This window comes from Hydra vulgaris, chromosome 08 (assembly GCF_038396675.1).
Source record: "Hydra vulgaris chromosome 08, alternate assembly HydraT2T_AEP".
Classification (NCBI taxonomy): domain Eukaryota; kingdom Metazoa; phylum Cnidaria; class Hydrozoa; order Anthoathecata; family Hydridae; genus Hydra; species Hydra vulgaris.
Window position 1 is genome coordinate 7,925,938 of NC_088927.1, and position 12,690 is coordinate 7,938,627.

At 31.1% G+C, this 12,690-nt stretch overlaps 1 protein-coding gene across 1 annotated transcript; it reads left to right on the top strand.

Annotated features, from left to right (window-relative positions):
- Positions 1-5,603: 5,603 nt before the first annotated feature.
- Positions 5,604-8,654, top strand: LOC136082967 (uncharacterized). Its single transcript, XM_065802383.1, has 3 exons — positions 5,604-5,798; positions 7,687-8,063; positions 8,150-8,654. Exons 1-3 carry the CDS (start codon positions 5,604-5,606, stop codon positions 8,652-8,654), a joined length of 1,077 nt encoding a protein of 358 aa, XP_065658455.1.
- The last annotated feature ends 4,036 nt before the right edge of the window (positions 8,655-12,690 follow it).

The window sequence follows — 12,690 nt, forward strand, 5'->3', positions numbered from 1 at the left end:
CTGCGAATCCCTCTTCTTGCAAACGAGTACAAAAATTTACGCGATCAGTGATGTTTTTCTGCGACAACATGGGTTTCACTTTCTGTGTATAGGCATGCTTTCCCCATGTGGTCTTGCGCAAGTATTTACTGATAGCACTGTGTGAAATTGTTTTTCCTCTTTCTTTGTAACTGTCTGAAAAATTCAGTTTCTTAGCTACAGTTCTCGTTCAGTATTGACTCTGGTGTTGCTGTACGTACTCTTTGATTTTGACGGTTTGGAGCCGGATATAATTCAATTGGACTCTCATCAGTCCACAATACGTGAGCTCGTTTTACTTTACCATCCGGTGAGTCATCTGCGAATCCCTCTTCTTGCAAACGAGTACAAAAATTTACGCGATCAGTGATGTTTTTCTGCGACAACATGGGTTTCACTTTCTGTGTATAGGCATGCTTTCCCCATGTGGTCTTGCGCAAGTATTTACTGATAGCACTGTGTGAAATTGTTTTTCCTCTTTCTTTGTAACTGTCTGAAAAATTCAGTTTCTTAGCTACAGTTCTCGCTCCAACTCCGACTTTGCCTTTGACCCACTTTCTGACCATGTCCTTGGTTCTTGGTGAAAACTTTGTTGGCTTTCCAGGTCGCTGAGCATCTGTGACGTCACCTTCTTGTTTTCTTGCCCACTTCCTTACAGTATTTCGAGAAACTTTACACTGTCTAGTGATTTCTTTAATGCTTAATCCTTGACTACATAAAACTTGAATTCGGTGACGAAGTAACTGTTTATCAGAACTCATTTTCAGAGTAAATTGCTAAAAAACACATGTTATATAATACATGTTAGTAACATATTTAATAATACATATAAATACACACAGAGTAATTAATGTAAATCATAAACAGACACCAAGTATCACTGATATAAATAAGGCAAATAAAAATAATGCTGATTATTTCTTGTAGCCAAAATGCTAAACATTAAAAAATCAGAACTAAGAGAAATGATAAATGCAAATGCTTCAGATGATGAAATTATTGACTGTGGCATATCAATAGGCGGAACATGGCAACGTCGTGGATACTCTTCCCTAAATGGTGTTGTTGCTGGTCTTTCACATGAAAATAAAAAGGTGATTGATGTTTTTTCTTTATCTAAGTTTTGCATGCAGTGTGAAGTGCATAAAAGAATAAACAATCCTATTGATTTTGAATGTTGGAAAGCTACACACAATTGCCAGGTTAATCATTTTGGCACAGCAGGGTCAATGGAAGCTGCTGGAGCTCGAGAAATATTTCATTCGTCAATACAAAAACATAATTTAAGGTATACTAAGTACCTTGGAGATGGTGACTCAAGTTCTTTTTCTAATGTTGTTAAAAGTAAACCATATGGTGATTGTATTATCGAAAAGCTGGAATGTATTGGCCATTATCAGAAAAGAGTAGGCTCTCGTTTGCGTCAAAAAATTAAAGATTTTAAAGGCAGGTTGTTAAGCGACGGTTTAAAAATATCTGGAAAAGGAAGATTAACCAATAAATCTATTAACACAATGCAGAACTTTGTTGGAATGGCTATAAGACAAAATAAAAATAACCTACTGTGTATGAGAAATTCTGTAATAGCTGTACTTTACCATTGTACAAATTTTCCTTATGAAGTTACTCGTCATCAATTTTGTTTAAAAGGGAAAAACAGCTGGTGCAAATGGCAATCAGATAAAGTTACAGGTAAAACAAGCTATAAACAAAAAATTAACTTACCAGTTGCAGTTATGGAGGAAATTAAACCTATTTTTCAAGAGTTGTCAAACCCTGAAATGCTAAGAAAGTGTTTACATGGAATGACACAAAACTGCAATGAGTCATTTAATGGTTTCATAAGGCAGCGATGCCCTAAAGCTACTTTTACTGCAAGAAAAATTCTTGAAATAGCTGTTTATTCTTCTATTTTAAATTATAATGATGGATTTACTTCCTTAAGGTATGTTTTTAAAATGCTTGGTTTTCCTGGAGGTATTTATTTCGAAAAAGGAGCTTTCAAAAAAGATAAAAAGCGACTATCAAGTATGTCAAGAAAATCAACTGATATTAATAAAAAACGAAGAAAACATTTAAGATCGATAAAAAAAGGCTATTTAGACATTGAGAAGGAGAATGATGATGGAAACTTTTATACTAGTTGCAGTTTTTAGTAACTTTTCACAAAAAAACTTTTCGTTTTTACGTTGTTTTATTTTTAAATGTGTTTTTGAGGACTTTCTTATTTTAATATGTTTTTCTTACGAAAACGTTAATATTTTCAGTTTGGTTAAAGCTTTTATCTTCAAATTTTCACAGTATGTGTATTAACTTATTTATGAGGGCTGGAAGTAGAATTGTAACATTTTAAGTATAAATGAGTAAGTTTCAATGTAGTTTGTCAGACTGACACAGGCAATTAATCGATTTCTGCACATTTATTGCTGCCATTTTAGTTTTTTTTAACATTTGAAAAAAATTTTAGTTCCAGCCCTAAAGCAACTATTTAGCTACAATTTAGCAAAATATGGTGTAATAAGTGCAAATTTTACTCAAAATATCATTGTTTTAGATAAGGTAAGATTTTAGACAAATTATGCTGACTCAGCATCAAAAAATGCAAATTTAATTTTTATTTTGAGAAGTTAAAGTTTAACGTAATTTCCTTATATAAAAAATTAAAAACAAGTTTAGAAATTTTATAAATAAAAAGTTAGACTTAATGTGGGTGAGCCACCTTAATAAATGTTTTATTGATTAAAAGATTAGGTAATTTTAGAGTAACATCATCACCTTTACTAGGTTTGGAGAATAAAATAAATTTAGTTTTTTCTACATTTAACGAAGGCCTACTACTTGTAAACCACTCGTTTATTTTTAATAGTTCTTCATTAAATATATTAAAGAGAATTTTTATGTTTTTGTTGGAATAAAAAAGTTTGTAGTCGTCTGCAAACAATATAACATTTAAAATATTTGGTGCTAAGTACAAATCATTTATATAAAATAAAAATAAAAATAGTCCTAAGATTGAACCTTGGGGCACACCACGTAATGTGTTTTCTTTTTCAATTTTTTAGGTCTGTAGTTGGAAATATTAGTTTCGTTACCAGATTTAAAAATTGGAGTGATTAATAGTGATAAGTTTTTTTGGCACAACACCTAGTTTTAATGAAAGGTCAAAAATATGAAATAATGATATCGAAAACTGACTTAACAACATTTACACTCATTTTGTCAATGCCCGCACTTTTATAACTTTTAAGACTATTAAAAGCATTCCTTATCTCGCTTAGATTTAAATAAGATTTTTCCATAATAGTGTTACACGGTTTAATATAAGATTCAAACACTATGGAACTTGGCGGAATTTTACACGCCAAGTTCGCCCCTACTTCAAGAAAAAATCAGTTTAGTTTTTCAGCTATTTTTTTTTATCATAAATCATTTCCCCGTCAATTAAAAGCTTTTGGGGGAGAATATTTTTTACACATTTATTTTTACCAATTATTTGTTTAATTATATTCCACGTTTTTTTAGCGTCGTCGTTGGTTTTTTCCAGCAACTTTGCAAAATAAATTTTTTTTTTTTTTGGGGGGGGGGGGGTTATTTTTTTAAATAAGTTTTTGTAGTTTTTATTGTTTATTTCATTTTTATATGTTTCATGCCTTAAACATTTAACATAAAGTTTTTGTTTTTTTTAGACGATTTTATTAGTCCCTTGGTCATTCAGGGGTTTAAAAGAGACTTAGATTTTATAATTATTTTTTTAACAGGAAATGCTATGTCATACTCTTTACAGAATTGCGCTAAAAATAGTTCTTATGCATTTTTGACTTTATGGGATTGTAAAATAAGATTTACATCGATATTTTCTGACTAAGTTCGAAAATACAATAAGGAGTTTTCATTGATCTGTCGCGTTAAAATTAAAGAATTCGAGGGGGAATAATATTGGGTAATGTTATCAGTAATTAAGTGACAGTTTTGAAAATTGTTAGTAACAATATTATCAAGTAATGACGATGTAGTCTTAGTTATTCTCGTTGACTTATTTATTGTTGGTATTAGGTTATATTGGGCTAGAGTATCTAAAAAGTATTGAACATTTTTATTTGAAGCATAGTTAAGCAAATTTAAGTTAAAATCACTAGCTAAGTAAACATGTTTCCGTGTTGACAGACGCTTTAAAAGATTGCAAGTTATATAAATCAATAAAACAAGATGAAGGAAGCGATTATCAAAGAACTGATGTTTGAGGAAAAAAACTTGAGGATTAAGAGTTTTTGGAGCATTTAGGAACAGTCACTGAAAAAGCATAAGACTTATTTGAATGACGAATAACACGAGAATAAATTTTAGTAGATGACACAAGAGACGCTAGCTCTTTAGAGAAGTGCCCATTCTAGTATTTGTTGAAAAGAGAAAGAGAAGCAAAATTATGACAATATGATATTGGTTGGAGGTTATATATATACAACCAAGAGCAGGCAACCTCCAACCTCCAACCTTTCATCATTTAACTATGTTTACAATGCGTTTTTGCACCTTGACTAAAAGAAAAAGGGCATCATTAGAAGATACGCCCCAGATATGGCAACAGTATTCCATAAAAGGCCGGATTTGAGATTTATTGATAAAGAGAATAGAAACTGGAGTAAGAAAGTATCAAGGTTAATAAAGAGATGCAATCTTAGCGGATGTTAATTTTGAAATTGATTTGATATACGGTTTCCATGAAGTTCGGAAGTAAGAGTTAGTCCTAGAAGATAAAGGGTAGATGACTCATCGAGTGCATTACTGTTCACAAATATAGGAAGATCTACTATATTGCAATAACGATTGGCTGAAAAAAATTGAGTTTTATCTGAATTAAAGTTCACCAGCCACTGTGAGCCTTATGCTGTAGCAGAAGTGAGATCCTTTTCGAGCTTAAATGCCCCCTCCAAACAATCAGAGAGTGTTGGTTTCTTATAATGAATAGAATAAATAGTAGTATAGTCAGCGTTAATGTAAATTAAAAACAGTATAGGACCATAGCTTAAACCTTGAGGAACCTCTGAAGTTACAGAATATGAAGAAGTGTGCTGTTCATTGAGGGCAATTTTTATATTACGATTGGAAAGGAAGGGTTCAATAATCTTAAAGATGTTACCAGATACACCTTAAAAAAAAAGGTTATGGAGAAGATCAGCATGTCAAAATTTATCAAAAGCTTTAGAAACGTTAAGAGCAATGGCCATGACCTCTTCACCTTTATCTAATGCACAATAAAACCTATCGGCTATTTCTTTTAACAAATACCAGGTGTAGAACGAGAAAATCGAAATCCATATTGATGATCAAAAAGTAAGTTATTAGATTCAAGATGAGAGATTATATGTTTGTTAATTAAAGATTTAAAAATCTTGCCTATGATAGGAAGAAGACTTATGGGAAAGTAGTTAGACGAATCAGAGTGCTCCCCAGAATTTTTGAAAATAGGGATAAAAAACGCCGTTTTCCAGCAGACTGGATAGCAAGACTCTGATAAGCACTTGTTAAATAGTTTTGAAAGCATAGACGACAGCTCCGGAGAGCAGTTTTGCAAGACTATAGCAGTTATGTTGTCCGGACCACAAGCTGTAGAAGAGTCAAAGCAGGAAATCACTTTAGATACAGAAGCTGGAGTGATACGAATGTCAGGCCATGGATCAACTTGTTTGATGACTAAATTAGGTAGAACGCAACTAGTGGAGTCAACAGATGATATTGATGAAAAAATTTTAGTAAACAATTCAGCTTTGTCTTTAGGTGAGGTGACAAAGTCTGAACCATACAAGAGAGGTGGAACAACAGATTTGTCCTTATTTTTGATACGATTAAAGATTCTCCGGAAGAGTCGCAAGAGCCTAATTTTTTTAATGAAATAAGAGATTTCATTACCTGAGAATAGCGGGCTTTGGTGTTAGACAAAACCTTTTCACAATGGTTCCAAGCAGTAATTAACAGACGTCTGTTTTCTGGAGAATTGTTTTGCTGATAGATGTGGTAGTAACGGTTTAAATTGGAAATTACAGCAGCACAATGTGAGGAACACCATGAAGAAGAGGGAGGTTTGATCTGGAATTTGTTGAAGCCTATTCGGCTTCCCGCGAATAACCTATTGGTTATAACTATTTCCCGCGATGCTTTGCATGTTTCGTCATGCTCTTTTTATAGTTTTATAGTTCATGTTAGTTTAGCTTCATGTAATCTTCTCATCTTCTTCTTACTTACTTTATATTATATGATAGTAACTAAAACCTGTAGTTATTTATATACGCAAACCGTTGAGTAGATTAAAGTACTCAATATTTGGAGCCCACGGAGAGAGCGTTATTTTTCAGCCCTCGAAGCTGTCGTTTAATTTGTTGCTGATCCTAATGTTATTAGCTGTCGTTAAAGTTTGTCGCTGATTCTCGAGTTCGAAGAAGTTTGTTAGAAGTTTGTTAGAAGATAGATTTTAGTTAAGTACTTATTGATATTGTGCTTGTTTTTTGGGTTAATCCATAATTTGGGGTTGTTTAATGCAAGTATTTTTATTAGCATTAAAAAAGATATATATATATATATATATTTGTTTGTTATTTGTGTTTGTGTCAGAATTGACAATAGTGTTTTAAGTGAACATCATTTCTTGACATTCCTAGGGTTTATATAATTTCAAGTATACCTGGCAAACGACGTGTTCCTACCTCGATGGTATATGAGCACTGGGTTGGGTAAAATAAATGATTTAAAATTTGAATTACATGGTTTTTCTGATGCAAGTGTAAAGTCCTTTGTGTGTTGTGCCTATCTTAGATTTTTTAATGTTAATTTTAGTCGTGCCTCTTTGATAGCCTCGAAGTCTAGGGATGCCCCTTTAGGCAAGAGCACGATCCCTCGATTGGAACTTTCTGCAACTTTACTTTTAGCAAAATTAATAGCATCTATTTATGATTAATTAATATCCGTATATAAATTTTCAAATATAGTGTATTGGACTGATTCGACAATTTGCTTGAATTGGATTTTCAAGACTAATAATACTTATGAGCAATTTATACAAAACAGATTAACTAAAATAAGAGAATTGACTTTAATTTGTAATTGGAAATATGTTGAATCGTGTAGAAATCCTGCAGATATAATTTCTCGAGGATCTTCTCTCAAGAAATTAAATAATAATGAACTTTGGTTTTCTGGACCCAATTTTTAAACGATATTAATATCAAATGGCCATATTATGAGCATATTAATTATGCAAATGAAACACTTGAAGTTTTATGTAATGTGGCGCATGTTAAATTTAATATTAATCTTGACTTTATTAATATTGCTAAATTTAGTGATTTTTGGTACTTACTACGAGTGACATCGTGGATTCTTCGATTTATAAATAATGCAAAAGATAAAAAGACAACCACTTTAAAGTCTGGTCCAATTACTTCTGATGAAATAAATAACTCGAAACGTTTGTGGATTAAATTTTCATAGATAAATCTAATTGATGAGAATAATTTTAAACAGTTACGAAAAGATCTACGTTTATTCGTTGATGATGGAATATTTAGATGTCGTGGCAGAATTGAGAATGCTTATTTAGAATACGACATTAAGTTCCCTATTTTTATATTTAATAACTGTTATTTTTCTAAATTGTTAATTTTACATTTTCATAAGCTTGTAAAGCACAATGGTGTAAAAGAAACGATCAATGCTTTAAGATCTCAGTATTGGGTACCTTGTTGCAGGCGCTTAACAAAGAGTGTGATACGAGAATGTACAACTTGTCGACGTATGGAGGGTAAACCTTATTCTTATCCACCTACTCCTCCTTTACCTGAAAGTCGTTTAAACTCTGATTTTGCTTTCAAGTGTATAGCGTTGGATGATGCTGGTCCAATATACATTAGAGATGTTTATGATAAAAGTACATTAAATAAAGCTTGGATTTTTTTGTTTACATGCTGCAGCAGTCGTTCGATTATATTAGACTTAGTAGCTGACTGCTCATCAAGTGCATGTATTTTGGGTATTCGTCGATTTATTGGAAGGCGGTTGTTCCTGAAATTATTTATTCTGACAATGGCTCTAAATTCGTTCCATTTGAAACTCAATCATTTGCTGCAAACCATTCTATAAGATGGAAATTTAATGCTCCTTCGGCACCTTGGTGCGGAGTGATGTTTGAGCGACTAGTACGAATGACGAAAAGATGTTTAAAGAAAGCCTTAAAGACCTCGAAAGCTTCATATGAAGAATTGCGAACTTTACTTACTGAAATAGAACAAGATCTGCATATACGAAACAATAACTTAAGTAATATATTGGATCGTTTTAGAAAAAGATTTAAAAATGAGTACTTAACAGAATTACGTGAGTATCATCAATCGAATCGGAGTAATGGTTGTTATAGTGTTAGTGTTAATGACATAGTTTTAATTGAAAGTGATAACTATAAAAGACAATTATGGAAGTTAGGACGTGTCGACGAATTAATATATTCAAACAATGGACTTATTCGAGTCGCTAAAGTTCGATACATACAAGAAAATGGTAAATCCTGTTTAGTCACTCGACCCATTAATAAGCTGTATCCTATGGAACATTCTGGTAAAGAAAAGACGTTAGCTGTTTATTGGTTATAACTATTTCCCGCGATGCTTTGTATGTTTCGCCATGCTCTTTTTATAGTTTTATAGTTCATGTTAGTTTAGCTTCATGTAATCTTCTCATCTTCTTCTTACTTACTTTATAATATATGATAGTAACTAAAACCTGTAGTTATTTATATACGTAAACCGTTGAGTAGATTTAAGTACTCAATAGAATTGACGAGAGGTAATAAAAAATTTCATGTCAGCCTGAATCCACTAAGTTATGTAAGAAGCACATTTGTTAGCAAGAAGACGAAAGATTTCTACCCAATGGCCATCAGAAAGAAAATCACGGAAAGAGTCCCAGTCAGCTTAAAGGTAGTTGTAAGAGGTACGATGATAGGGGGATTCAGATGATGAAGAAGAATGAGATAATAGTTTTAGAGAGATCAAACTGAAATCAGAAGCACCTAAGGGTGAATGTGGAGAAACTGAGCACTGACTAGGATCAGAAACAAGACATAAGTCGAGTTGAGAAGGTAAATGATTCGGGTTGTCTGGAAAGCGAGTCGGAAAGTTGACTACCTGAGTCAGGGAATGAGAAAGACAAAAGTTGTGGGCTTTAACGCCTGCAGAGTCACCGATGAGCATTAAAGTCACCAACGACCACAGTATTGACTGATGGATAAAGTAAAAGGGCTTGGTCAATTTGATTAGAAATAACATCAAAAAGAGTGCAGTGTTGAGATAAAGGGGAGCAATAGAAAACAAAGAAAAAGACAATCGAGCGAAGTGGAGCTGAACAAAGTCACATAAAAGAATAGTCTGTGGATTTAAACCTAGTATCCCAACAAATGGTTGAACTCATGCGAACATATTTAAAATAGAAGTGATAAATATAGCTATTGAATTAACTGAGAGTCTTTTCCCCATATTTGAAAATATACCAAAAGTAGGAGATAAAATTAATGATAATGATAACCTTAACAATATTATAATTTATGATAAGCTTAACAATAGTAATTTCAGCTTAGAAAAGTCATCATAACCTATTCCTGAAAGATTAGAAAAGTTTGTGAAAAAAAAGACAACTTTATAGTAAATTGCAATAAGTCAACCATGCGTTAAGAATTCAATTCTCACAAAAATGTGATAACATCTATGCAAAAAAAGTTAAAAAAAATAGGAGAAAAAAAGTAAGAAAACCATGGGGAATTTTAATATTCTTCTATCAGATTTAAATTGGGATGATCTCCTTAATACTGAACACACAGATAAGGCATACGATAAATTTATTGATAAATTACTGCAACTTTACAATACGGCTTTTCCCGTAGTTACAAAATGTGTGAAAAAAAGGCATCATTATTTCATTAGTATGGAAAACGCCTGGAATTATAAAGTCGTCAAAAAAAAAAGCAACGACTATATAATAAGTTTCTCAAAAAAAACTTTCAATAATGAAACTAATTACAAAAATTATAAACGTATTTTTGAGATGGTTATTAAAAAGTCAAAGAATAAATTTGAAAATAAACATTGAAAATAAAACTATTAAAAATAAATCTTTAACTGCTGAAGCACTTAATCAATATTTTGTCAGCGTTGGTTCCACTTAAGCGTCAATAATAGAAACCATTGAAGTAAACTTTAAGTCATATCTTACTTCTTATAAGACCTCTAAGATGGATAATTATGAAATTAATGAAAAGGAACTCTTAGATGCAGTATATTTTTTAAAACTAAACAAAAGTGTGGGGTTTGATAATATTAGTAGTAATGTAAGTAAAAAATCTATAAAATATTTAACAATCCCTCTTTTACATATTTTTAATCTCTCTTTAAAACTAGGTATTTATTTCAAGAAACTTAAAATTGCGAGGGTCATACCTATTTTAAAATTAGGAGACATTTCTAATCCTGAAAATTACAGACAACTTTCAATTCTTCCTTGCTTCTCGAAAATCTTAGAGCAAATTATGTATAATCGAATTTTGACTTTTCTAAATATAAATAATATTCAATGCAATAAACAGTTTGTATTTCAACAAGGGTATTCAACTGACCATGCCATTATTAATGTTGTTCACAATATATTTAAAGCATTTGACGAAAGTTTATCCTCGGAGTTTTTATAGATCTTAGCAAAACTTTTGATAGAGTAGACCAAAGCATTCCTATAAAAAAAATCGAAAGTTATGGTATTAAAAGCACATAGTTGTTATGGTATTAAAAGCACATGTAGTAAGAATAGCTCAAAAGCTAAATGGTATAAGACAAACAAATTGTCCTTAAATTTAAATAAAACTAAGTACACTTTTTTTCATAGACTTCACAATAAAGAAAATATTCCATCAAAACGTCCTGATCTTTATATTGGCAACTCTAATATAATTAGGAAGTCACCATTAAAGTTTTTAGTAGTGATACTTGACGAAAACTTGACATGGAGAACAAATGAGGACAATAGAAGATAAAATTTCAAAAAATATTGGCATTATGTACAGAGCTAAGCAATTATTAAACCAAAACTGCTTAAAAACCTTATAACTCCTACAATGTTTAAGACACTTTTCAATAAAATTAATCACGTGTACCCTACAAGATTTTCAAATTACAAATACGAGCAACCTAAAATGCACTATTTGGTTACTAAATTTTCTATTGCCATCAGAGGTCCTAAATTATGGAACACTTTATTAAATAACCAGCTGAAAAATTGTTCTTCACTTTCTCTATTTAAAGAAAAACTCAAACAAAAACTTCTCAACGATGTTAATGAATTAAATTAGTTTTAAGATTTTTTTTTTTCTTTTTTTTTTTAATTTTTCACTTTATTTATTCTTTTTTAACAACTATCTTATTAACTTGTCTCTAATTTAAATTTTTTTTTAAATTATCCTATTAACTTATCTTTAGTTTTTAAGTGTGATTATTATCATTTTTTTTTTTTTACGATTTTCTTTTGATTATAGATTAGTAACTGATCTTAACATACTTGTAAATATTTGTATATAATTTTTAAATGGTACAAAGTAATTTTATGCTTATATTTTAATCGTTGTACACGCTTGCTGATGAAAGCACGTATAGCGTAGTGTGCTTTTAGTTTACGCCTGGATTGTGACAAACACGTGTCTATACAGGTTTTGATTCCGAAAAAAAAACTAGATGTTCCCGTTTGGTAATCTTTTTAAGTGGTAATTAATCTTTCTGCGTGTATGTATGCTTTTGTGTGAGTGTGTATGCATGTGCGTGCGTGTGCGTGTGTGTGCGTGCGCGTTTGTGTGTGTGAAATAAAACTGTTTTTTTTCAGATTTTACAAACCTACCACAACAAAGTTTATAAAATAGTACTATAGGCCAATTATTATATATTTATACAAGCAATGAAAAAAGCCAAAACAAACATAATCATATTTAAGAGTTCAATAAGTTACGTAAACAAAAATTACAAAACAATGTCAAAAAAATTGGCAAGTTACCGAAATAAAGTATGATTATTTTATCAAAATTATTTTTAAAGTTTAATCTTTAAAAACAAAAGTGAAATAAAGATGTCGAAACTGAAATTTACAAAAAATTTTTGGGAAAATGTTTTGAGTCACAAAGCTTTTTATATACTCTCAAAAACTGTTGATTCAAAATTGAAACGTAAACTTTTACAAGCATCTGTGTGGCGTGATAATCTCATTAAAGAAAAATCGGTTTTAATTGTTGTTTGAATTAGTGGGGGATTAAATACTAATAGAAATATGTTTACTTTTTTTGGAATTAACGAATTTAAAAAAAACCTAAAAACAAATATTGCGATTTTTTGAGTATGGCAATAGATGATACTAAAAAGACTGTTTTGACAAATTTGAACTCTTTCTTTGTTGTTGGTGGTGTTATTGGAAATATTTTCATTGTTGTCTTTATTGGTCAAAAGAAGAAGTTTCAAAACATTACCAAAAATTTTTTTATGAACTTGCAGTAGCAAGTATTGCCATATCTTCTATTGTTATACCGTTTTCAGTGGCAATGGATTTAAAATGCTGAACACCAAATAAGCAAATTGCAAATGCAAAATATTGATGCCAATTTTC

Bases quoted from the DNA above. Each gene is read 5' to 3' on its own strand.
- LOC136082967 (XM_065802383.1), top strand. From the start codon at position 5,604: ATGTTGTCCGGACCACAAGCTGTAGAAGAGTCAAAGCAGGAAATCACT. The intron at 5,799-7,686 runs GTGACAAAGTCT...CATTTTCATAAG, and splicing joins CAGCTTTGTCTTTAGGTGAG to CTTGTAAAGCACAATGGTGT. The intron at 8,064-8,149 runs GTTGTTCCTGAA...CCATTCTATAAG, and splicing joins CGTCGATTTATTGGAAGGCG to ATGGAAATTTAATGCTCCTT.